Here is a 25,540-nt window from a genome sequence, read left to right as displayed (position 1 = left end):
GGAATTGCCGGAACCGCATGCCCATTGTTCTATCACCGCCAATATATTGAATAATGCTACCGTTGCCACGGCCCTTATCAAGTGCCATTGTTGACTTGGCCAACGTGTCAACGACCAGACCACCGCACCCACAAGACCCACTAGTGGACCTTTCTGCCATCCCTATTTAATTCGTCCTTCCCGAACCCAAGCACACATCTGCCAGACCACACAATGTCAACCCAACGAGTGCATTTTTCAAGTCCTCTAGAAACTACTCAGCAACACATGGCCTCAGCTGGTAAGTCATCTGCCGAAGTTCAATGCAAGGCATCCCTTGCAGAATGGTGGGGTGATTTTGTGCCCATAGACCAGTGGGAGCCCCCGAGGGTGCGGTCGCGATTCCAGCACCTGCAATTTAGAAGTACGTCCATTCATTTATCTTCTGATGTTCTTCGGGGGCAATGAGCTGACCGGATCTAGGATACGACATGAGTCCGGAGACTCGGATCGAGACTCTCGACAGCCGCATTGGAGATTCGACTCCTGATGAATATGAGCGCTCTTTCGCCGGGGTGGAGGTGTCAATTCAGGAACTGGCTGGTAAGTCATTATCGATGCTTCTACTGAACTCACCTAACATCACACAACTCAACAGCCATGTTCGACAAGTCCTGGGGCATGTCTGAACCATCAACACCCGAACGATCTGCAGACTTGGACAAAGAGGTCAACAGGCTGGTAGACGACAGTCCATCATACGATCTTGGGTGGAACGTCCCATCCGCTGCATCGTCCAGCAACCCATCTCCCTCAGTAGATGATAACACCAGAGGTAAGTGTTTTTAGTTAGTTCTTACTGTACACATATAATTGACAATGTACAATGATGAAGATGACGGTGATGAAGAAGGCCCGGGGTATGATCTCCGGTGGGGCCTGAATGTGACTTCGGGTCAACTGCCTGAAGTTGTGATGGATGAAGATGATGCGCCGGCGTATGATCTTGGGTGGGGATCCACGCATTTGGGTGAACAGCCCGTTCAGCAAGACGCAATCGATGGACACGGGTATGACCTCGGATGGGGACCAGCACCTGCGGGTGAACACCAGAAGGAAGAAGAAGACGACAATGACGAACCCTCATATGATCTCGGGTGGGGGTCAACACCCGCAAGTGAACACCCGATGCAACAAGAGGTCGTTGATCTCACGGGTGAAGATGAACCGTTGTACGATCTCGGGTGGGGAGAACACCAAGGTATGTCTATGTCTTTCTTGTGGATCCCTAGGTTTCGGTTCGGTAGAATATATGTACATTTTGTTAGGGTCCGGAAGGAAGACCAACCATAGCAATAATACCCAGCGGTAATGCATTCATGTCCAGGAGAACAAAATATTAAGAGGGGCGACATTGTAATTGCTACTATACCCGCAATATACAGTACAAACAATATGCAAATGAGTCCAACAGCCTCAAGGGCGTCATCCGACTTCGGAAGTATCAAGACCGCATGAAGTTGGCAGCATATCTGGAGTTGGGTTTCTTGGATCTTTTCGGGAGAACATCTGTGGTCTTGCTGCGTGTGCGTTTGGCAGGTGATCCTTTCAACTCATCTTCGGCAGCACATTTCTTCCTGCGTGGTCTGCCCGGCTTGTGTTTCTTGGTAGAGTGTTGCAAGACGACTGCCGGACCGTCTTTCTGTCCACGACTAGGTTTGCGCCACAATGCACCGCCGGGCTGAGATGCAGGCCCTACCCTCCTGGGTCGGTCCAAAGGAGTCGGCACTCCTCGGGAGGCAGATGGCTCATCTGTTGTGGGAGATGGTTTCTGTGGAGCTGTGGGGGCAACAAGCCTGTTGGCGGGAGCAGTGCCCTGCTTGCAAGCACGGGTCTTCATAACTGGGCGACTCTCTACCTCCAGAGGAGCTTCATCCTCGCCGCGTGTCTCCGCAACCTCCTTCCTAGGTCTCTTTGCCTTCTGTTTCACAGGTTCTTTGCCCTTCCTGGTAGCTGGCCTTTCTTCATCCGAGGACTCATCCGGCGAATCTGGTTGATGAAACTCGTCCCCTGGGTCTGCAGGGTCAACCCAAGTTTTTGGCTGATGGGTTGTCTTTGCTGCCTGCCGCCTGGCTGGTTTGGCTGTCTTTGTTGGCCGGCCATCCTCATCGTCATCAGAGCTGTCAGAAGGAACAATCGCCCAGAAAACAGACTTTCGCCTCACCGATACCCTTGTCTTTGCCTTTCCTCCCGGATTCTCTTTGGCCTGTCCATCCACCGGTGTATCTGCCTCTGCCTCGGCGACAGGGGGTTTTACCTCCTTGTCGGCCTTGCTCCACCAGCCGTAGAACTCGAATGTGACGTCCCAGATGTTCTCCTGTCGGTTGTACCAGAAGTCCAACAGTTCTGTTGCTTCCTCCCAGTTCATTCTTGATGGCTCCCGAAGTTTTCGTCCCTCTGGAAGGTACATCGGAGGGATGAGCTCTTCTGGCCTAGGTATCACCTCTTTCCAAGGCACTGGGTCCTTTGGCCTGCTGCTGCAGTCCTCTGCTCGCCCACATCAGATAATCCAAAGAGTCAAACAGATTGCCTCACGATAATGCCAATTTAGGAATGCTCGGACGACAGCCTTCCGCGTGTCTGAATCCATCTTGCCGTGGTCCGGGAGGATGGGCAATCCATCGCATCCTATTTCGAGGACATATGTGTTGTCCTTCCTTCCCTTCCTTACCACGGCGTCATCCTCCACTTCCTTGTCTGGCAGATCCCATACCGATCAGTCGTGTTTACTCCCAAACGATGCTTCGGATGCTCACCGAACTGTTTTGACACATATGACTCCCACTCCGGCAATATCACCTGCCAGTCGCCCGTCTTGCTGAAACTTTCGCCATTGCCGAACTCGTCGTTGTAGTCATGACTGTCGGTTGTTGAGACATCCAGTTCTTCAGTCATACAGGTGTATTCACGCACCTTGACACCAGGAGTTTTCCGTCCTCATTCTTCCAAGCCGACAGCATGAACAGCCACATCCCGGCCTTCTTGAACATTTCGCTGGCCACATACCGGAGAATGTTGTCCCTCTTTCATTTTGCCGTGTCAGCCTGAACCTCGGGCGGAACTCCTTGCTTTTCCACTCCTCAGCCATCTCGGTCGCTTCCTCCACCTCCTTCTCAGTAAGAGAATTCACCATTTCTGCCAGATACTTGGCATAATGATTCATCATCTCGGGTTCGCCAGGCTTCACACCAGTCTCGTCCTCGATCTTCTTCAGCAGCTCCTTCTTCCTGAGAGACCCCACGACTGCCCGGTATGTCCACTTCCTCCCGAGATTGATGGGAGGTTTGGCGTCCTTCTTCTTCCCTCTATGGTTCTGCAACCATTTTCTGTAGACCTGTGCAGCGACTGCATCAGCAAATGCCTGGGATATATGGCAAGACCCACTCACCGTCTTTTGGGACTTCAACAGCTTGGCATCCATGCCAGGGGCCTTCAGCCGAGTCTCCGTCGTGGCATCCCCCCAGACCACATTTCTTTCTTGACCCGATGTCGAGTCCCATTGCTCAAGGTAGGACTCCAGAACAGCCACCTCCCCTTCATTCAAAGGCACCTGCTTCGGAGCCTCTTCATCTGCCTCCGAGTTGTTCCCTGCCATGGGAAAAGATGTAGGAATATGAGGATGACAGAAGGGAAATATAAGTGTCTGGCGAGAGGTTTAATTTGAGCCAGCTTGTTTGTTTAGCCTTTGGACAATCGGTATCCATGCCACCGTAAATTAAGGGCGACTGGGCCTTGACAAACAAGACCAAGATTGTGATTGTCTGGGCCAATCCCATTATAAATTGTTGTGCATTTGTGCTAGTATCACTTCGGATTGATTTGAAAGATTGAAAGCATATCTGGGGCATCTTAGCAGGGCCGACCATCCTATGATTTGGGCCGGGCCAAGAATTTTGAAATACAATGAGAACATAGAAGCATGTGGACTTTCTAGATCTTTCTAATGATAGAGCATATTAATTCATTGACACCGTCTATCAACTTTGCAATCACAATATAAAAGCATGTCTACTTCCTTGACCATCCTAATGCCTGAGGCGTAAATCATTATTCAAACGGGTATGGCTCAAAGAATTAAATTGCTGATGAATCATTGCTGTTCAAAGATGCATCAACATAGTAACAAACGAGGTGATTTAGCGAGGGTCCTGTTAAGGGAGCATGATGCAATAACGGATCAACTCCCGACCACCATCAGTTCAGACCTCACCATGGGCAAGTCAAAGGCGCAGGAGTGCACCACTTGAGGGACCATCCACCTGGTGAAATGGAGACTGAAGAAAACAACTTGAGGCTTCAAAGCTCGGTGGGTGCCAGACAAACGCACCAACACAAGCAAGTCAGCTCGGTCGTCCCCGACCAAGTCTCCCGCCAAGCAGCCTTCGGATGGGTTGATGTATAGGTTCTCCGACGACTTTGACGGAGGCTACAACGACCAGGGAGACATCAATCCCATGTGAATTCCACAGGGCCCATGGAAGAACAAGAGAAAGAAAAAGACCATGGCAAGTCAAAGTCCATTCACCCTCACCGATGTCTGGCTCGCCTGACACGACATACCTAGGGTCTGAACAAGTATCTCCGGCAGTGGAAGGTGATGGCAGAGGATTATCTAGATATGCTGATCGAATGGGAGGGCCTGCCTCCTGACAGGGTGTGCTGTTTGTGCGATGGGGATGAAGTGCAGAAGTGCCATGACTGTCTTGCCGAGCCGATGTTCTGCACCAAGTGCTGCCGGACACAACACGCTCGGCTGCCTTTTCACCAGATCAGTCAATGGAACGGAGATTTCTTTGAGAGGACCGCACTGACAAAGTTAGGCGTGGAGATTCATCTCGGGCATGGAGGACGATCTTGCCCGCACCACTATTGGGACTGGGAGGACACGGATGATGGGGGACAATCTGCTGCATCCTCCATGGCAGGAACTCCGGGTGCATGTGATGCCGGTGATGCTTTCGGTGAAGGCCCATCTGCATCAGCCTACTATGTATTTTCCCAAGATGTCGACGACACAGGAGCAGGTGATGTATTCTTAGAGGAGGAGTATCCCCCCTATGCAAAAGACTCGCCGGTGGTAGGAAAAACACGGATAACAGTGGTCGATACATCGGGCGTTCACACCATGTGGGTTCGGTTCTGCCAATGCGCTGACGCCTGAACCCCAGACAAGCAGCTGTTTGAAATTGGACTGTTCCTGGTGTCGTTCACCCGCCCAAAGACTGCATTCACCTTTGCTTTGCTGGACAATTTCATCCTGGACAACCTGGAGTGTGGGACTTCGGCAATGAACTATTACAGTAAATTGAGGTGCATCACGTCCAGCATGTTCCCGCATTTAGTACCAGTATGTATGCATCTGTTCCTCCGGACCCGATGCTAAAGCTCGGTAGGACCGATACCGGGAGTTGATGAGAGTGAGCAGACAATGGCGGCAGCTGAAGCTTCTGAAATGGAATGGATTCGGTCACAACAGGAAGGATCCAAAAGATGGGGAGCTGGCTCTTTTCTGCCCTGCATGTCCTCAGCCCAGCATCAACATGACCTTACCAACAGAAGATGATGACACAATGCCTGAGTGGCTGTATTCACGTTCATTGGTGATGGATGGTAACTTTAAAGCTGAGCATCTGCACCCGACACACCCGGAAGATGAAGTTTGGCTCACTGACGGGCAAAGCTTCATGGTAGCCAGAGCCAGGTACCAGGCTCATCTCGGGCTCGCCAAGGATTTGGCGCAGAGGTCCGAATGCAACAACCATAGGGCGGTGAACCAGGCCAATGCATCTTGGCACAAGCTAGAAGCCACGGGAATAGGAGGGTGCACATGCGCCAGACATGGGTGCTTCGTGCCTAATTTGATGGTCAATTTTCAAAAGGGCGAAAGGTAGGAGGTTCCCGACACGGAAGTTGGCGTCGGAGGTTGACATTCAGGAGCAGACAGATGAACATGGACTACGCCCTGAGTCACAACACGGATGGACTTTGCCAGGCGTTGACGTTCTATGACGTCAATTGCCAGTACAACAAGCACCTCCAGCAGCGGGTGGACGAGAGCCTTCATCTCAGCCTTCCTTCGGGAATGGACATTATCCTGGGGATAGGACTGTGGCACGTTCATGGCCACCAAGACAAGTGCTATGTTCGGTACACATCCAATTTCATCCCAGGGACCGCCAGAATAGATGGGGAGATCATGGAAACACTGTGGGTGCCTCTGAACATCATATCTCCTTCCGCCTGGGGAATGTCGACCCCACACCGACAGGAATGCCTTGATTATCAAATGAACAACTGCAACTACATGAAGATGATTCAGATGGGTTAGTCATGCCGTACCTAATGCCTGAAACAAATCTCATACCAACAGGGCTGTTCTTGTCCCGGAAATACAAAGAGGCCAAACGAGGGGTTGCCGAAAGCACTGAGGCATTCAATGCATTGAACGATGCAGCAGATCCGGAAATGGTCGAGCGGTGGGAAGCGCAGGAGAGAGCAGCACAAGCCTCTCGGATAGACGATCCATCAGCCCTGGACATCTATGACATGCAGTTGCAAAAGGGCAAGTCTCGTGTGTTCATAGATATCTCGGTTGCAGCACTGATGCTCGACCTCGGTAGCACGAACCCAGAAGGAGGTCGAGGTCGACTTACTGCAGACATCCATCTGTCACCCAGGAGAAAGACCACAGTTAGGAGCTGCCACTTGGCTTGCATCTGGGATCACCATCGAGGAAATGCAGATCACTCTAGCAATGGACATCAGGAGGATGGGAAGACACCCTACCGAGAATCAGGTGCTGGAGATGGGCCGTTGCCGGATCAGGCTGCAACACTCCATTGACGAGTTTGTTGCAACAGCAGGGAGGTATCTCGGAGATGACTACGATTCTGACCATTGTATCCCCAACATGGATGTTGGGTTCCTGCGGAATGGCAGTGGGTCCAGCAATGAAGACGCCGATGATGATGGAGCACCAGGAGTCCGTCACCCGATGGCTCTATTCAGACCCAAAATAGTGGTCATCCCTCTCCCGTCCAACTTGGGAATGCAGAGATGCAGGGAATTGGGCGTAGCGGGCCTGATCAGACAAGAGATCACCCTAAGGGAGGGACAGGCAAACGACATGCTGCACGCCATCAGAGTGCACCTGCCGACAAGGTGGTTCTCTTTAGGACCACAGTCCAGCCGGCCAAGTCGCAAGCCAGGACCACCTGGGCTTGGGCCCAGGTCCACTCAGTGGAACGGGTGATCGACCTCAACAGCATGATCTACAAGAAATGCAGGGCCCAGCTCCAGAATCTCGGGGCAGACCAGCTGTTGCAAAAATATCGGGAGTTGGAGAAAAGCCACCTCAAAGCCACCTCTGCTGTTGCGGATCCCAATGCCCGTGGTCAGAGAAATTCCACGCTGCCATGGTTTTGGTCCCTAGATGTACAAGGGGATTCGGTTAGCGATGACTGGATGAACGAATGTGAGTCATTCTTCCCGGGACTTCATTGTCGGGCCCATGTCGACCCGGAACCCAGTTTACAGGGTGCATTGGCTTCAGACCAAGGCTCTGCGTGATCGTTGGGCAGAAGAGTTCATCCTCATGGGACATGAGATGTGTTGGACAATCAATTTCCTCATGCACAGATCCACAACATGGCTCGGTCGAACACACCAGAATGGCAACCCCACTCGGGTGGGCAACAGGTGCTATGCGCTCAGACAGGCTCAGATGTACAAATGATTGACCAAGGATGCTCACACCCGGTTTGTTGAGGTCAACCCAACATTCGGTCACGACCGGTGATGTCATCATTGGGTGTTCCTGACAATACATTTATCCTACAATCTTCTTTTGTATGTAGTCCATGGTCTTTGCAAACAATGCGGTTTCATAATGTTTCATTCCAGCCCGGTTGTGTATCATGTGGACCTGTCACCACATATGGCCCTAACAACAGCCCTCCCTGCCTATTTATACTGGTGGTTAAATGGCTGTATTTTCATTCCCCCTTGCACCTCCGCTGCCACTTTGGTCACCCCATTTTGGGTACCTCTTAGGTTGTATTATGTCTGCAGAATTAAAGGCCTAAGAGGTGCTTTTCGGACGGTCCGGCCCATGTTCTGTGGTATTTCCCTGTATGTATAGGGACCAAAATGTGATTTACTGGGGATGGTCCAAGGATTATTATAAAAATTGTGTGGGAAATACCACAAGATAGCTTTGGACCACAGACAGATTGGGATTTCCCACAGCATAGGGGTGTCAGGGTCCTACTATGACCAAATTTTCACAATAATTTTTCGAAAATTACAGGGGGTACAGGTGCAGGTAGAGCTCACAGTACCCATGGGTTTACCCATGCTAATGCATAAGCTGAGATGAGAAGATGCTGGAGGTGAAAAAGCAGGATCTCCCATCTCACAAGACGCTGGAATCACAGTTTCCCCTGAGTATATGAGTATGGGTGGTACCCATGGGTTTACCCGTGCTAATACATAAGGTGAGATTAGAAGACGTGGGAATCACTGTACTAGGGGGGTCGAGACCAGCTCCCTTGCAAGACGCTGGAATCACAGTTTCCCAGATTAATTGGGCAAGACCAGATCATGATGGGAAAGACCATTGGTACTTTTTACCATCATAGGGAAGGACCAGATCGCGATGGGAAGGACCATTGGTACTTTTTATACCAAATGGGACAGACCACATTGTGACGGGCAAGACCATTAACACGCTGGCAACTGAGAACGGGAGGTGCTGGCAATTGGTAGAGGTTGGTGTGATTGACGACCAGACGGGATACGGCGACTAAGGAAATTATATGACAGTTAGTTGAGATACATTAACATTATAAGAGCGACATACTGATTATCTTGCAACCTGGCATGGTACCTCTCCACTACCTGTCTCATTCTCCAAGTCACTAGCCTCGCGTGTAGTTTCGTAATCAGTCCCGCGTCCGCTTGCGAGTATCTGAATCATAGGGCCAAGGATGACTGTCGTCACGTAGGCCACCACATTTACGTTGACCTTCATGAAGAGGACGCCGAGAATGTTCATAACGAGAGGTAGTGGGATGCACAGAATCACGGGTATATGTGGAAACCAGGAGAGTAGACCTAGGACTTGAAGACGAGACAATTGTTGACAGTGTTAGCAGAGGAGACGAGGGTGGAAGACCCTGATGAGCTTCCCAATTAGTAGGCTGAGGCAAGCGCGAAGCTTCCTGGCGAGATTGTCGAGCATCTTGGTTGGAGTGCGGAGCTCTGTGATTGGAGCGCGGAGCTCTATGATTGGAGCGCGGAGCTCTGTGGTTGGAGCGTGGAGCTACCTGGGTTGGGTGCGAAGCCACCTGGGTTGGGCGCGAAGCCCTCCCTTGGGTTGGGCGCGAAGCTACATGAGTCAAGTGCACAGCTTCTTGGTCAGACGAAGGGAGCTCTTCAGTTACCTGCTTGGTACTAGCTTTATCTGGGAGGGGGAAGTCCTTGAAAAACTTGACTGAGTCTTGAAGCTCACGGAGGACCTCGCCGTTCGTGTTGATGACCAGGGGGATTGAATACATTGAGGTAGACTGAGACTCAAAATGTTCAACATCATCTGTAGTATCATTAGTGCGTACATGAAAGAGACAACCAAAACACATACACTCAGACCACTCTCTAATGGACAACACCATGTCTGGCTCCTCTACTATTTTACCCTTTGTCCTTCTGTTGTCGTTCGACTTCTTGGATTTACCCTTACGCTTCTTCGTCTTCGCATCTCTGCCTCACTATCATCATCCTCATCATCTTGACCTAAGTCAACCTCGTACATTGCCCCAAGATGCATCCTCAGGTAAGGAACTACCAATGCACGCAACTGACTCGCTGACACAGCTTTGAGATCAAAATCGGGGCCGGGGGGCGGTACACCGGCGGGCCAGTCGTGGATGCACAATTGCTCAATGTAAAGAGTATTGAGGATGTCTAACCACCTGTTGTTGGAGGTTTTGAGCGGATGGCCAGCTTCAGCTACCAATGAGACACCATCAGTAAATTAGCGACACAATAAAACAAATAAAACATACCAAACTTCTCGCTGATGATCATTGGTGCTACTTTTCTGTTCCTGTCCCTAGCGGACTTGCCATTGCACAAAAGCGTGCCATTTGGGACATCGGTAGAGCGAGGGAGAAAACTAAAAGTCACACCTTCTGCTTGCGCAGCCTCTAAGTCTTTGTACCTATAATAAAGTGAGCAATGTCCGGTAGTATTATCAGAAAACACACTTGAGAATGGTTGTGAGCTCGTCCAAGATACGACTGATGTCAAGTTGTCGTGCATTGATGATGTCCTTCATGATGTCAGACCCAGAGAAGAATCCTGACGCTTGGCGGCCAGCGTCTTCATGACCAGGGAATATTGCAACACCAGAAATATGAATGCCATGGGTGTGGTACCAGTAACCAGCCTGTGTACTACTTAGTCTCTCCATCAATGTTCTATTAATGCGAGACTCACCGCTTTTGAAAAATCATCACGAACGTGCAGCATCAGAGAACTAGCAGATCGCGACGTTAGGTCCTCAGTTGCACCAGTAACGCAACCATCCCAATACTCCTGAATCTTCTGCCACAACGCTGCGTGTTTGGGGTCTTTGTACGGATGGGCCTTGTAGTGCGCTGCTTGCTCCTCCTTCCAAGCCTTGATATCCTCTGCAAAGGATGTGAGCAGACCATGCACAACCACAAAGGAATATACATACGTCCTTCAGAGGGGGGGCTAAAAGTCTTGAACCATGTTTGGTGCTGATTTACAAGGAGACTCCTTGCGGGTTGCCTTCATAACCAGTCCTGCCTCAATTAGAATCACCCTCGCACTTTTGCCATATTCTTTCCCTAACGCTTTGGCTGCTTCGACGGTGGTTCGCCCAAGTTCCTGCGCCTTTAACACCACTTCCAATGGCAGCCTTCCCTTCTTGGCTGGGCCTTCGTCACTCTTATCCTCGTTGACCTCCTGGTCATCATTATAATACTGCTCGTCGTCGTCGTCATCAAACTCCTTGGCTCTGCCCTTTCCTTTTCGTTCGCGGGTCAATCGAAGTGGAGACGGGGGGGGACCGCCGTCATTGCCGTCACCGTCAACGGCAGAAGGACGCGCAACTTTTTTGCGCTTTTCTTCGTCTGCGGCCCAGTCGCTGTCAGAGGGTGAACTCTCTGCGCCATCGCTGTGGTCGTGTGTGTAGGACTTCGCAGCACCCGACCTATGCGGGCGGGGAGCAACTGCGATGTTTGATTCGCTTTGGGCAGTGGACGCTAAAAGGACTGTAAGTGAGCTAGAAAATAAGAACGGCTCAGAATAACATACCTGATGTATCCTTACAAATGTTGGTGGCATCCTTTGGCTTGTCCGATTGATGAGCAGTGGAGGCTAAAAGGATAGTTAGTTGACCTAGTAATGTAACACTGGGAGCGACAAACCTGAAGTGCCCTTGTCGCCTGCTGTGACATCTCCTGAGTGATGTTGACTTGGAGCTTCATGGACTGGGGTAGGAGGTGTTGTCTTGGTGGCATCCGACCTACGTGGGGGGGAGCAACTGCAATGTTTGATACGCTTTGGGCAACAGACGCTAAAAGAACTGTACATGAGCTAGAAAATAAGAACGGCTCAGAATGACATACCTGACATATCCTTGCAAACGTTAGCGGCGCCCTTTGGCTTGTCCGATTGGCTTTGAGCAGTGGAGACTAATAGAACAGTTAGTTGATGTAGAAATGCAATGCTGGGAGCAACAGACCTGAAGTGTTCTTTTCGCCTGCTGTGACATCTACTGAATTGCGTCCAGGGGTAGGAGCTAGCAAACATTGAGTTAAGGTAGACATCCACCAAATGAAAGGGGCTTGCCTGATTCCTCATCACCATCCGTAGCTACTCCGTCTGTATCAGCTTCAGGATTGGTGTAGTCGGACTTGTTTTGGATGATGGATTGGCGCCTCGAAAAATTCGAGAGAAAAACCTCCTCCTCAGCTGATGAAGTCCTGGGACCCGACCGTGCGGAGGACCGTGGAAGGGGATGGGGCTTCGGTCAGGGTCGACGCACAGACCGCTAAGAATTTAATGGCGATATCAACGACGGTATGACCACATGACTTACCTCTTCTCCATTTTCATTGCTGATGACAGACTTGGGGCCTGCACGGCGGCGGGGTTTGGGACGTTCGGGGGGCTAGAACATCAATAACATCAGGGATCATTCACAAAATTCGAAAAAGATCAACTTGCCTCCATGTCATCAGCATCAGATTCCGTATGGTGTTTTGCGCTGCGGGTCTTGATATATGGTACAGTTAGTTGGTGAAGACACAATATCGAGAAATATTACCGTTCTGGTCTTCGTCATATTGCGGGGCAGGGTTCCATCAGGCAGAGGTGAGGGTCTGGCATTACGGCCTGAACGGGTTGTAGGCATTTGCAAGAATATTCCAACGATCACGGAGATACGTGGAATTTAAGTTGAGAACTCGAAGTTTTCTCAACAATGTTGCACGACACGAAGTCGGGCAAGGCAATAAGCGGCAGAGAATACTTGCAATGATATTGTGGGGATGAGACGCTCAGAATTGGGAGGATTGCCTTTATAACATGAGTGGGCGCCACTGCATTCGCCCTGAAAGCCAAACACCGCTAGCACAAAAAATGAAAGAATTAATTCGGTTTGTGATAATTCGGAAGCATTGACCACGTACAGTGCTGTATGCATTACAAGTTAGCTTTGAAAAAAAAACCCCGTTATTATACTCCATTGAAGAAGATCGGAGGTGATGACTACGTAATACCTGCATTACAGTGTCGAAAAAAGAGCCGACATTGCAATCAGGGATCGATCGCAGGGCAGTAAATGTCCAGACTCACTCAAACGGAACGGGCATTTCTTCCCCTACTCATATCAAACAGCCGAACAAGCTGTACCGTAAAGAATGCGCTAGTGGCTTCACTGTAGCTCGGGGTTGGTGAGTGTGGAGATGCAGTAGAGGAGTGTGGTGGGCCCGGTGGATGTGCTGAAGAGAGGTGGGAAGTGGACTTGTCATGCGAGCTAATGAGCATTTAGTAGGACATGGTGAAGGGGTGGAGGAAGGAGGTTCTCACCTACTGAGAAGAAGACGCATATAGGGAGTCTAATCTGCGAAATGCGAATTCAGTAGAAAGTAGAGCAGAAGAATATATGCAAGGCTTACTGATTAGATTGAACAATGAGGACAGAAGAACTCTAATCTGCGAAAGATGAGATCAGTAGAAAGTGGAGGCAGGTGAACATATGGACGTCTCACCGATTAGTAGATGCATGGTTGAAAACAGTGAGATTGTGGAGGGCGACACTGATGATCTGAGACGGGAGTGATGGCAGCGGCACACCAAAAGAGGGTCTTTAACCCTACTGTTGCAGCAACGGATGAGCAACAGGGCGACCGTCAAGACGTGAAGTCTAGGCGTGGATGATCAGCGACACGAAGTCAACTGAACAAAAATCGAATGGCACAAAGCCAGTTCTAGCTGAGAGAGAGGACCGGGCGCAGAGTAGGACGAGGACAACGAGGACAACGAGGATGAGGAAAGGATGTGTCGAGGGATATGATGGTAGATAGGAAGGCCTGACTGAGTAAACAGTAGGAATAAGTAAAGAAATACAAACTCTGAAGAATATCATTGAGGCCAAATCAATCGTTCTGGGACTTTCCCAGGGTTGACTATAGTTTTGCAGCCAAATTTAGCCAACTCTGGGAAAGTCCCAGAACGATTGATTTTGCCTCTCAATATTCTTCGTGTTCTTCGAAGTTCTTTATTCCTACTCTGTACTCAGTCAGGCCTTGCTATCTACCATCATTTCCCTCGACACATCCTTTCCTCGTCGTCGTCGTCATCCTATTCTGCGCCCGGCCCTCTCTCAGCTAGAACTGGCTTCGTGCCGTTCGATTTTTGTTCAGTTGACTTCGCGTCGCTGATCATCCACGCCTAGACTTCACGTCTTGACGGTCGCCCTGTTGCTCATCCGTTGCTGCAACAGTAGGGTTAAAGACCCTCTTTTGGTGTGCCGCTGCCATCACTCCCATCTCAGATCATCAGTGTCGCCCTCCACAATCTCACTGTTTTCAACCGTGCATCTACTAATCGGTGAGACGTCCATACGTTCACCTGCCTCCACTTTCTACTGATCTCATCTTTCGCAGATTAGAGTTCTTAGATACGTTTTCCTTTGTGGTAAGTACTCTTTATCACGTATTGTATGCTACCAGCGCTCACACTCTCACGATGTCATATTCAACTTGCAGGTGTGTTGCAACTTTTCATCAAGTACACGCTACTTAAACTTTGCAGCGTTCATCATGCCCACCGCTCTATTGATGTTCAAGAGCAACACAACTCTTCGGGATGGTAGGAGGGGTCATTTCTGACGTCTGTATCCTACTAATGTGCATACATACTACAGCATGGCTGCAAGCTTTCGACGCCCACGCCGTCGCTGTCCAAGGAAATTTAGTCATCACAACACTGAACATGGACTTCGTTCCCGCGTTCCACCATTTTGAAGAAGAAAACGTACAGGCTCGTGCGGATGGTCGCTTCGGCGCCATAGACTGCTTCCAGTGGCCTCAAGCTTACGATAACGTTTTTTGCAATTGGACTTGCATTCCTTGAAAGGAGGCTTTCCCATCCCCACACCCACTACATTGGGCTTGGTTCACTCCCACCCAAGAAGATTTCAAGCCAATCCCAGGCACCTCGTTCCCTGTAGGCACACTCGCATCGGATAAGGTTGAAGGCTTGGATTCTCTTTGCAAATTGGCAGAGAAACGGGTGCAGGATTGGAGGGCTAATCGGCAAGGCAAGAATGACGCTGTAGTCAGTCGCATTTTGTCCCTTCAACATGGTGTCTCATGTTTGAAGATGCATCCACTTACATTCCGCGACCTTCTCATGTTCGTGACTGATGCCCAACGGCTGTTTCTCGAGATCTATTCATTCATGGAGTGGATCCTCCTTGCTCAGCCTCATATGACTGCCGGTGACAGCACTTCTGTCGTCAACTCTGAGTGGATGGGCGCCTTCACGCACGACAGCAACATGTGCAACAAGCTGTACATTGCTGGTATCCCCATTTGGTATGTCCGCACCATGGCGTACATACCTTCGAACATGACGGTAAAACAGCCCGTTTTACTCACCCGTCCCGATCAAATCATCCTTTCCATGTATGCAGAGGGCAACAAAGTGCGACCTTACGAAATCATCTATCATGGCCCAGGTGGCTACAATCGTCAGCTTCATGTTCGCCACCTCTATGGGGGCACGACATTCAAAGACCCTGAGCCAGGTCCTTCATCGGGCCCTTCGTCGGGCAGCTCATCTGCACCCAGTTCTTCTACTGCTGGGCCATCCTCTCAACCATCCATTGCAGGCAAGGCCCTTACAAAAAATCATAACAGGAAGCACAGGCACCAGCCCTGTAAGTACCCCTCGCCTTTTTTTCTTACGTATCACAACTAACTACTCAATGTCAGATGTTAAAGATGCTTGGCCCGCGCACCACATCCAGTCAGCTGAATCCATTACGGACAAATGGAAGGATCCTGAGAGCCCCTACTTCCCGCCGTCAAAGCTTCATTGGGATGACGCCCTCAAAAGATGCATCAAGGATTCATCTCGTGTCCGCACTCCCTACCTTATTGACCGAGGATACAGGTTCCCTGAACCAGGTCTCCTTGTCAGTCCAAAGCTGCCAGAGCGCCTTCAGGGATACATCGCCACTTGGCTCGCCTGTCGTCCACTATGGATCGGGCGGGTTGATCACAACCCTCCTCACAATTACCCATCCCCTCAACTATGGCGTGACTTTCTTGGTAGCGGGATTTCTGCCCAATCACAAGCCGCAGCGCCCAAAGGCAAAGGACCCAAAAAAAAGTTCTTACTGTGGCGGAGAAGCGCAAGGGAATGATGAAGGATTTGTTCGGAGATGATATGGTGGACTCTCACGGAGATTTATTTGCGCCGGAAGGAATGGTAGAATTCCGTGGCGAACAGGTCCCTGTCGCCAGTCTCGCCCACCCTCCCCAGCTCCTTGCCCAAAAGATTACCTGGGAGCTGTTCGAGCTTGGATTCCGCTATGAATTGAGGGATCTCAATCGCCACTTGGCCAAGGGACGCTGGGCAGAAGATCTGGTTGGTCGCGAACAGTTGCTGCATGCCATCTTCCCTGGTGAGGCTGGCCTTGTCATGTGGTCGGAGCCGTTTCCGACGGACAATTACGGTATGTGGAATAACACCTTAATTGGTGTTCTTCCGTACCTCGAAAGTTTCCGACAACTGCTGTGCTCTTGGGATGATGTGCCGCCTCTTCTTACATCGCCGCTCATCCAAGAGAACTTTACAGATACAAAATGGTGGGAAGTCGCGTGCACTGCGACTGCGTTTTATGTTCAGACGTTTTTCGATCACTTCGGTAGGCCTCCCGTTGTTCCTCACTTGCTCCCTCTGTAATGATGATTTCATAATGCTACATTGCATACTACATTTTCTTCCGTGTTTGTGTACAAATATTATGTTCCCTCAGCCGTAATGGTGATTCGGATGGCTTCCGTGGTTACCTCTAGTCTCGTTTTAGTGACATGGTGTGTGTATTTGTTTCTCCAGCCTTCTGCTTGACTTTTCTGTGCAGGCATGCGACGTAATGTGTTCATATTCTCTGTGGCCACCAACAAACTTCCCCAGCGGTTTATCCTTTTATTTTATTTTATTTTATTTTTTTATTTTTATTTTATTCTTATTCTTATATTTCTCCATCCTCAACTTCCTTCCATTATCTCACTCTGCCGATGTATTTGCCTTCCTGAGTAAGATGACGAGAACATCCGTGACACATGGTCAATGCCTGATCGGGCTGACCTGATGGGACGATGCAACTGCATATTTTCCCATTCTGATACTGAATAATTTATCCCATCGATCATTCGCTTCCGCTCGTTTTACCCCCCTCCCTTTTCATCGAACGTGCGGGCCAGGTTGTACACTTGACCTTTATTGATCTGTTGCCCATAATCGAGCCCCACGCCCACTCCAGCTGACTTTGCGTCGTTGGTGGCTTCCATTCACAAGTTCCTCCAAGTGACTTCGCGTCATTGGTGTCCAGCTGGCTTCGTGTCGTTGATGTGTTGTGCCCGTTATATTGACTCTTACAGTGCTGCGCTATGGCGGTCCGTCGTCCTAAGCCTAGATGTCACAAAATATCCACTCTGCAAGCAGCATCTGCCACGCAGGAAGAACTGCCCCCAAATACTATAGTCTGTGAACCTTCGATGAACAAGGCATGGCGACGTCCCCGCCAGACTCGCACGTTAGACCTCTATCTTCCTGGCCCACCCCCAGTCTTGATTATGCCCAGATGCAAACGTCTCACTCAGCAAACTTTATCTCTTCCATCCGCACCCAGGACGGTTACCCCCCAAGATCGTGACGGAACCACGAATCATTTTAGCGACTCCCTCCATTTCTTTAATGATCCCAGTATCCATCATCTCACCAGCTCTCAGAAAAAGACCAACCAGTGGTGCAGATGGTCAGAAGATGTCATTCCATCGCTTGTAGTGCCCTATCTATCGTACATGCAGGAGACTTCAATGCTACACTACGCCGACACTGTACGACAGCCACACGGAGATCCTGTAGCTTGTCATGCTGGGTGTGGGACCCGCAGCATCAAGGTTGCATGGGTGTTCTTTGACAGTATGTTGTCTAGCTTCTTTTCTCCCCCGATGTCTGATCTAATGTACATTACAGGCTTGTCAGAAATTAATATCATTGCATGCCCCTGTTATCCTGCCCCTCTCCAGCTCCTTCGTCGTGGGCTGTTCCCATGCGCCCCTGTTGCTCCCTCACTCGCAGTAGACTTACGTGTTCTAGAGTTTGTCCGCCTTCTTTTCATTCGTCAGTCCCCCAACCATACTGCGTGGTGCGATGCAGTGGAGACGTTTCTAGATGGGATGGGATATAAGTTGACATCGATGGTAAGCATTTGATCCTCCATGTACATAGCATGTTTAACCTTGTATTAGCATAGCCTGTGCCATCGCTTCGCCAATGCACTTCACTGGTACCGGGTGTTGAACGTTTTTGCTCGTGACCACATCTCCATCCTTATTGCCAACACCTGGAAGGACAAGATCCGTGTGCAACCCATGGCAGTCGAACAACCTACAGAATACCTTCGTTCACACTGCCCACTTTGCTTCAGGGCAAATGATTGGCAAAAGGCGAAAGATTCTCGTTCCATGTAAGTTCATTTATGTAGCTATAGTGCTGTGTTACTCAATTGATCATACTCAGGCCAGATATTATCGTTTGCATAGATGCATGCTTTACTCAAAAGCGCTCCACCAACGCTCGCAGTGCCAATGGTCACGACCCTCCCAACCCGACACCATCCTTTTTTCTACCAAAGGACGACGTGCAAGCGATGGAGGAGTTCGTGCAGCGCTGTCGAGGAGAAAGACGTCGGGCGAGGGCCTCAAGGACGGAGCCAGAAGAGGATCGCTATGAAAAGGGTATGAGTGTGCCAGTATCAGTCCTGGATGGATGCGGAGAATCTTTCACGGCTGCAGACGAGAAACGGGAGAAGGCAAGCACTCGATTTTTTACTGATACAGGCCTTATGGTGCTGCTTTGTAGACACGACCGTGTCCTCTGGATCGCGAATCTCACATCAGCCGGGGAGAAACAACATTACTCGCTCGCTCTATTGGATCATCTGTTCAAGCATCTACCCCCTCAAATGACTGTTGGGCTTCTGTACGATATCGGGTGCCAACTTGAACGGAGCTGTCGCAAATGGAGTCTTTTGGATGAATCTATTTTATCGCGACTCACCTTTGCAGTTGCTGTATTCCATGCTTACGGTCACCAGTGGCCTTGTCAACTTATTTACCATCCCAGGAAATGCGAAGGTTTTGGGTTGTCTGACGGCGAGGGGTGTGAACGACTATGGAGTTCTCTAAAGCAACTGATCCCGCCTCTACGCGTTTCTGGAGTAAGTACCACCCATATATTATTCTACAAGTCTGACTCTACTCTAGTTCAATCAGCGTCTTTTCGTGCTTGATACTCAAATTCGCCACCTTGATGCGAGATTGCTGCAAGGATTTGGCCATTGGCTTCATCGGCGTTGGATACACTGCCAGACGAAGAAGAATGTGGCTCTGGACAATTTACAAGACTTGGACCTCAACAAGGACATGCTTTGTGCGGAGTGGAAAGCTCAGATTGCACACCAGACACGACCCGCTCCACGTAAGAGGATACCTACCTGTTGTTGTTGTCTTACTGAACTGAATATCTTGACTAGGTCAATCCAGAAACAAGGCGGCCGAGGTCATTATGACTCTTCTTGCATTGGAGAAGACTTTAGATGCACACAACGCTTCTGTCCGTGAACTGGAGGCGCACTTACACGGTGGTCATGTTGATAACATGGTAGAGCTCAATCTGCAGCTGGTTGATGCTCGTTCGCGACGTACTAAAGTTTCTAACACTATCCGACATCGTAGAGCTGCACTTGGAGTGGAAGATAAGGCTGAACTGGAGAAGATGAAGAGGGATGTTTATCTCACAGCCAGATTGAATGCTCGCGCTGTGAAAAGTCGCATCCGGGACCGTCTTCATCAACGGAAGTTCGAATTGGAGAGACTCGAGAGGTCTTACCGAGCATCTATCAATAGTGCGTTCATTTTTACTTCACCACTTGTACAAATCTCATGTCCTTACAGCTGAAAAACTTCACGTGAATACACAACACTCCATCAAACGTCGTGAACCTGGCATTCTCAAGCTAGTCTCAACCTACAATGGCTTGTGTTCTCAAATACAATCGCTTATATGACAACGGAGAGCGCCACCTTTTGCTATCCCCCCTCACTCCATTCCGCGCGACGGCATCTTCCAACTCGACGTCGATGACAATATCTGGCAAGACATTGGACTCGACGACGCCACTGTCAACCCTCCAGCGTGGTTATCAGACAAGGCCGTCAGAAACGGTATCCACTCGCAACTTGAAGTGGATCATTGCCTCGAGGAGGAGGCCCGGCTGATGCGTGAGCGGTCTGTTATGCAGGAGTGGATGTTGACAGAGTGGGAGGGTATACAGGGTGCCTTGACGAATGCAGGTGCATGATTGTGACCCTATGTCATGTCTGTTCTTAATTCGTGTTGTAGGATCGGACAGTCGTTTTGGCTTTCCACCTTGCATCGCGCGCCGATGAGCTTGTCAACATCTGTGTTGCTTGGAGAAGAAAAGTTCAGTGTGTTCCGTGTGCCTGGTCAGTGGACAGGTGGGGTCCTTCAGATGAAGTCTTACTTCGCGCTACCCATGAACAGGTGCAGCCTTCTTTTCGGGACGAGGATGACCAGAGTGTAGGACCTGTGGGAGAGGATGACGAGGGAGATTCGGATTATGATGAGATTGGCGATGATGAATTGATGGATGCAATTGAAGATATTGCATTGGTAGACGAGTATAGGTATGATATAGACCCTGATGATGACTTAGATGACATTGAAGATGATTTTATGCCATCATCCCCTACAAGATGTCCTACCAGATAGTATTACATATAAATGTTCCTTAGTTAATTTGATATATGTTGACCACCATCCCCACAACACATTAGTCTTTCTCTATAAGTGTAAAAGTATCACAAGTCCTTCCCATAAGTGCATGTGGTCCACACTTGGTCTGTCCCAATGTATCATTGGTCTTTCCCAATGATGGTAAAAAGGACCAATGGTCTTTCCCCTTAATATCTGGTCTTTCCCCTGGTACCAATGGTCTTTCCCTGTACGATCTGGTCCTTCCCTATGATAGTAAAAATTACCAATGGTCCTTCCCGCATAGGCTAGAAAGTACCCATGGTCTTTCCCCGTATGATCTGGTCCTTCCCTATGATAGTAAAAATTACCAATGGTCCTTCCCCATATGATCTGGTCCTTCCCGCATAGGCTAGAAAGTACCCATGGTCTGTCCCCGTACGATCTGGTCTTTCCCACTAAGGATATAAAGTACCCATGGTCTTTCCCCGTACGATCTGGTCCTTCCCGCATAGGCTAGAAAGTACCAATGGTCTTTCCTGTACAATCTGGTCCTTCCCTATGATAGTAAAAATTATCAATGGTCCTTCCCAGTATGATCTGGTCCTTCCCGCATAGGCTAGAAAGTACCCATGGTCTTTCCCTGTACGATCTGGTCTTTCCCGCTAAGGATAGAAAGTACCCATGGTCCTTCCCCTTACGATGTGGTCTTTCCCCTTATGATCTGGTCCTTCCTGCTTAGGATAGAAAGTACCACATGGTCTTTCCCCATACGATCTGGTCCTTCCCGCATAGGCTAGAAAGTACCAATGGTCTTTCCCCATACAATGTGGTCTTTCCCACTTAGGATAGAAAGTATCCATGGTCCTTCCCCCTATAATCTGGTCCTTCCCACTTAGGATAGAAAATACCCATGGTCTTTCCCCTCAAGATCTTGTCCTTCCCACCAATGCATACAGGTCTTTCACCCACAAGTGTATGTAAGCTCTACCTGTACATGTACTCACAATACTTCCATATTACTCAAGGGAAACTGTGATTCCAGCGTCTTGCAAGGGAGCTGGTCTTGACCCCCCTGGTACAGTGATTCCCGTGTCTTCTCATCTCAGCTTACGTATTAGCACAGGTAAACCCATGGGTACCACCCATACTCATATACTCAGGGGAAACTGTGATTCAAGCGTCTTGCAAGGGAGCTGGTCTTGACCCCCCTGGTACAGTGATTCTAGCATCTTCTTATCTCAGCTTATGTATTAGCACAGGTAAACCCATGGGTACCACCCATACCCATATACTTAGAGGACACTGTGATTCCAGTGTCTTGCGAGGGAGCTGGTCTCGACCCCCCTGGTACAGTGATTCCCGCGTCTTCTCATCTCACCTTACGTATAAGCACAGGTAAACCCATGGGTACCACCCATACTCATATACTCAGGGGAAACTGTGATTCCAGCGTCTTGTGAGATGGGAGATCCTGCTTTTTCACCTCCAGCATCTTCTCATCTCAGCTTATGCATTAGCATGGGTAAACCCATGGGTACTGTGAGCTCTACCTGCACCTGTACCCCCTGTAATTTTCGAAAAATTATTGTGAAAATTTGGTCATAGTAGGACCCTGACACCCCTATGCTGTGGGAAATCCCAATCTGTCTGTGGTCCAAAGCTATCTTGTGGTATTTCCCACACAATTTTTATAATGATCCTTGGACCATCCCCAGTAAATCACATTTTGGTCCCTATACATACAGGGAAATACCACAGAACATGGGCCGGACCGTCCGAAAAGCACCTCTTAGGCCTTTAATTCTGCAGACATAATACAACCTAAGAGGTACCTAAAATGGGGTGACCAAAGTGCCGCTGCCCTGATCAACATGCAATATCCATCGCTGATCTTCCAGACGAATTCGGTCCCGACCAGCGTCTCCCTTTGGGATGCCGCAAACATATTCGAATATGCGACTTCGCGGTTTACTGCGATCCGGTTGGCCCTGGACCAGAGCCAAGTGTCTCGAACATCTTCCTTCTGAAGAACCTTTGTCCGGCATCTGGTCTGGGAAGCCGAGGTGAGTCTCCGCTTCCTTACGGTGCTTCTCCATTTCGTATTTTTTAGGCTGACCCCCATACTTCGCAGAGATTTGTATTCCCCTATATCAACATATGTGCCACTAGCAACACTTCCCCAGCCTTGCCGGAATATCTCAACGAGATCGTGACGATGCTCACCCACTGGCAGGTGGGAATCGTGGATGACGATGGCCTCTTCCAGTTGTTCCACACCCACCAATTCAACATGGCAGGCGACCTAATGGTCCGCTACCGGATTGTCTCCGACTATGCCTACAGTTGGTGGAATGACCGGTTCAACGTCCGTCCATTCGAGATGCCCATCCGTGTCCCAGTGGAAGAAGTCATCTGATTGTATAAACGCCACATGCAACAGCTTGTGAGTCCCTTCCCTTTATCCAACTCCTGATATTCGCCTATTATCCCACGCTAACAATTCCATCAGCCAGCCGCATATTTGCTGCTGCTGGAGATGCGCAGGCATGATGTCAGTCAGGACCCCATGTTGACCAATCTCCGGGTCATCAAAGACAATCTCGGAGATCTCGGTGCTCAGCTCGAGCAATGGCTCTCCAGGAAGATGGAAGATGCAAATGTTGCCTTGGAGGCCATGACCACCCTCGAGGGTCCGGTGGACGACCTCCATGATGCCATCACGGCATCACAGCAGTTGTTAGATGGGACCCAGGCGATGCAGGAGCCAGGCGAATATCAGTGAGCCTACGGAGCAGTACTTAGCACGACCATGTGCCATGCTTCTTTCATTACAGATCCACAAGATCTCCCTTGGCCTTGCCACCATGCGCTCGGCCCCTGAACATGCGCGCTATTACATCCCCTGATTTTACATCCTTCGGCATCACCGGACCCACGAGGCTCGGTTGACATGTCAATAAAATTGAGCGACATCCATCACCCGCCATCTCGTTCACCCCGCCTATCATGTCCCACATCATATCATCTTATGCCAGCCACATTGCCTTCCTCAGGAATGGCATGAACCTGATGCCTGTGATACCCAAAGACTGGGCCTTGAATGCCACAAACTGCGCCAGTGAATGGGTCGAGCAACAATTCCTTGCCCACATAGCCGGCGGATCCTTGGTGGACCCTCCACCCGGGATGGACGTCACCACATTGCTATCATGCGGTCAGCTTGCCTGGCTCATGGCCGAGGTGTATCGACACCCAAGTAAGTCCGTGTGTCTTCTCCGGTACCCCCCTCGCTTATGGATCCCCCAAACTCAGTCAAATTGGACATTGATGTCATCCGGTACAATGAGGCGCTTGCAAAACAAGAATCCAGTATGAAAGATGCCCGAGAAGAGGAGTTGTTGGCAAGGTTCCCTCCGCCCGAGAAGATGCTCTTGGACCGCCCTTCGGTAGTAATCAATTCCGGCCACAGGATCATTCTCTGGTACATCCCCAATGCCCTGAGTCCCTGGGTGCAGGCGAGTTCCTCACACAAAACTATCCTTCCAAAGTAGTTGACCGAGATCCCAATAGAACGACATGTACATGGCCACCCTCGCCATGGGTGATCTACTCAAGAAGAGCGTCATCAACAAGGAATCAGCTAATTGGAGGACCCGGCAGTCCAACTTCCGACCTCCCGAGGATCCTGCCTTGACTCCTGGATGCATCAACATAACACCTTGCTGGTTCCAACAAGGATATGAGGTGAGTCCGGCTGTCCGATCGTCGACAGTTATTCACACGGGGCAGTGCTATGGCCCTCCTCCCAATGATCCGGATGACAGGTTCAAACCGGAGGTCTCTGCCTCCTTGAAGGGCGACAGGAGCCTGTCCATGATCATGGATATGCAGAGACCCGCCCTCCTTGCACCTGCCGCCTTGCGTGTCATGCACCCTAAGCTTTACTGGGCTTCCGTGAGGACTCATATCGAACTCAGTCGTTGGTCGGAGGAGCAAGGCTTGCATGACATGCATCGTTTGCTTAAGCATTGGGCTTCCGTCTACACCGGTGCCGCTGTCATGTGCAACCGTCAGTCCCCCGACCACAGAGACCCGAAGTGTCCGCCTGAGGCATTCGACATATTGACTTGCATCAGGAGCTACCCACACGCTGTCATGCAGTTGACCAACCTTGGAATCGAGCTGGTATACAACCCAGGCGTCATGGTGAGCTATTCCGGCCACCTAGTCAGACATGGCATCTGCATTGACGAGGGAGATCAGATGGTATGGGCTTGGTTCCTCTGGGATAGTGTGCACAACTATGCCAGAACCCCCCACCCGGATTATGCCACATATAATCTGGTCGACCTCCATGCATACCAGTTGGCCAAGTACAACCAGGCTGATTTTGTTGTGTATGGCAACCAGTAGATCCCTTTCCCGGCCTCACCCCACCCCACCCCCATTCTTTATAATATTAAGATGTCTTGTCTTTTCACATCACTCCTTACATACCAACGGTCGTCCTCAATACATACCAGGCACCCAAGTACAACTAGGCCGATTTCTTATGTATGGCAACCTGTAGACCCCCTTCCTGGCTTCATACTACCCCACCCCCATTCTTCACAATATTAAGATATCCGGGTCCTTTCACATCACTCCTTACATACCAACACCAACACCTACCAGAAATATGTCAATTGAATGCATTACTGCACCTTTAATACAATCATTCTTGTGAAGACACTTGACAGGGCCTTACTTCATTTGAACCTGGACAACGGAGGACCGACTGTAAGTATTCCACACCACCCTGGTCCCAGTCAGCCTACTTTATACCGCTGTGTGGGCCCGGTCGTCAAATTCCGGCCTTTAATTCTACATCCCCACCCTGAGCCCAGTCGTC

At 49.9% G+C, this 25,540-nt stretch overlaps 8 protein-coding genes across 8 annotated transcripts; 6 read left to right on the top strand and 2 right to left on the bottom strand.

Annotated features, from left to right (window-relative positions):
• Nucleotides 1–213: 213 nt before the first annotated feature.
• EDB91DRAFT_1249379 (uncharacterized protein) lies at nucleotides 214–1,351 on the top strand (the record flags this gene model as incomplete). The annotated part of the gene is made up of 5 exons (XM_041323074.1): nucleotides 214–403; nucleotides 463–582; nucleotides 638–814; nucleotides 875–1,240; nucleotides 1,308–1,351. The coding sequence occupies 5 exons, from the start codon at nucleotides 214–216 to the stop codon at nucleotides 1,349–1,351; spliced, it is 897 nt and encodes a 298-aa protein (XP_041176205.1).
• A 132-nt stretch (nucleotides 1,352–1,483) lies between these two features.
• Nucleotides 1,484–3,634, bottom strand: EDB91DRAFT_1249378 (uncharacterized protein; the record flags this gene model as incomplete). Its single annotated transcript, XM_041323073.1, has 6 exons — nucleotides 1,484–2,526; nucleotides 2,575–2,736; nucleotides 2,796–2,899; nucleotides 2,953–3,033; nucleotides 3,090–3,373; nucleotides 3,428–3,634. 6 exons carry the CDS (start codon nucleotides 3,632–3,634, stop codon nucleotides 1,484–1,486), a joined length of 1,881 nt encoding a protein of 626 aa, XP_041176204.1.
• Nucleotides 3,635–4,636: 1,002 nt separating this feature from the next.
• Nucleotides 4,637–7,608, top strand: EDB91DRAFT_1249377 (uncharacterized protein; the record flags this gene model as incomplete). The annotated part of the gene is made up of 7 exons (XM_041323072.1): nucleotides 4,637–5,170; nucleotides 5,216–5,386; nucleotides 5,433–5,926; nucleotides 5,980–6,362; nucleotides 6,410–6,610; nucleotides 6,660–6,960; nucleotides 7,020–7,608. 7 exons carry the CDS (start codon nucleotides 4,637–4,639, stop codon nucleotides 7,606–7,608), a joined length of 2,673 nt encoding a protein of 890 aa, XP_041176203.1.
• Nucleotides 7,609–8,638: 1,030 nt separating this feature from the next.
• EDB91DRAFT_1082840 (uncharacterized protein) lies at nucleotides 8,639–12,484 on the bottom strand (the record flags this gene model as incomplete). The annotated part of the gene is made up of 18 exons (XM_041315541.1): nucleotides 8,639–8,842; nucleotides 8,927–9,159; nucleotides 9,215–9,631; nucleotides 9,680–9,798; nucleotides 9,849–10,047; nucleotides 10,104–10,258; nucleotides 10,305–10,486; nucleotides 10,537–10,728; nucleotides 10,781–10,797; nucleotides 10,833–11,330; nucleotides 11,383–11,445; nucleotides 11,496–11,577; nucleotides 11,598–11,653; nucleotides 11,697–11,762; nucleotides 11,813–11,869; nucleotides 11,902–12,094; nucleotides 12,170–12,241; nucleotides 12,398–12,484. 18 exons carry the CDS (start codon nucleotides 12,482–12,484, stop codon nucleotides 8,639–8,641), a joined length of 2,892 nt encoding a protein of 963 aa, XP_041176202.1.
• Nucleotides 12,485–14,481: 1,997 nt separating this feature from the next.
• EDB91DRAFT_1054753 (uncharacterized protein) lies at nucleotides 14,482–16,548 on the top strand (the record flags this gene model as incomplete). The annotated part of the gene is made up of 4 exons (XM_041313850.1): nucleotides 14,482–14,679; nucleotides 14,716–15,427; nucleotides 15,573–15,911; nucleotides 15,974–16,548. The coding sequence occupies 4 exons, from the start codon at nucleotides 14,482–14,484 to the stop codon at nucleotides 16,546–16,548; spliced, it is 1,824 nt and encodes a 607-aa protein (XP_041176201.1).
• Nucleotides 16,549–17,374: 826 nt separating this feature from the next.
• On the top strand, nucleotides 17,375–20,664 carry EDB91DRAFT_1237789 (uncharacterized protein; the record flags this gene model as incomplete). Its single annotated transcript, XM_041321628.1, has 12 exons — nucleotides 17,375–17,382; nucleotides 17,591–17,790; nucleotides 17,845–18,071; nucleotides 18,120–18,337; nucleotides 18,391–19,090; nucleotides 19,137–19,350; nucleotides 19,406–19,777; nucleotides 19,827–19,911; nucleotides 19,948–20,225; nucleotides 20,285–20,360; nucleotides 20,391–20,409; nucleotides 20,437–20,664. The coding sequence occupies 12 exons, from the start codon at nucleotides 17,375–17,377 to the stop codon at nucleotides 20,662–20,664; spliced, it is 2,625 nt and encodes an 874-aa protein (XP_041176200.1).
• Nucleotides 20,665–22,520: 1,856 nt separating this feature from the next.
• Nucleotides 22,521–23,598, top strand: EDB91DRAFT_1249373 (uncharacterized protein; the record flags this gene model as incomplete). The annotated part of the gene is made up of 5 exons (XM_041323071.1): nucleotides 22,521–22,630; nucleotides 22,679–22,712; nucleotides 22,781–23,056; nucleotides 23,159–23,427; nucleotides 23,484–23,598. The coding sequence occupies 5 exons, from the start codon at nucleotides 22,521–22,523 to the stop codon at nucleotides 23,596–23,598; spliced, it is 804 nt and encodes a 267-aa protein (XP_041176199.1).
• A 57-nt stretch (nucleotides 23,599–23,655) lies between these two features.
• On the top strand, nucleotides 23,656–25,062 carry EDB91DRAFT_1249372 (uncharacterized protein; the record flags this gene model as incomplete). Its single annotated transcript, XM_041323070.1, has 4 exons — nucleotides 23,656–23,905; nucleotides 23,962–24,158; nucleotides 24,220–24,393; nucleotides 24,439–25,062. 4 exons carry the CDS (start codon nucleotides 23,656–23,658, stop codon nucleotides 25,060–25,062), a joined length of 1,245 nt encoding a protein of 414 aa, XP_041176198.1.
• Nucleotides 25,063–25,540: the final 478 nt, after the last annotated feature.

The sequence above is a fragment of the Suillus paluster genome (genome assembly GCF_016628075.1).
Source record: "Suillus paluster strain FC165 chromosome Unknown EDB91scaffold_33, whole genome shotgun sequence".
Taxonomy (NCBI): Eukaryota; Fungi; Basidiomycota; class Agaricomycetes; order Boletales; family Suillaceae; genus Suillus; species Suillus paluster.
This window is presented reverse-complemented; position numbering and strand designations above follow the sequence as displayed.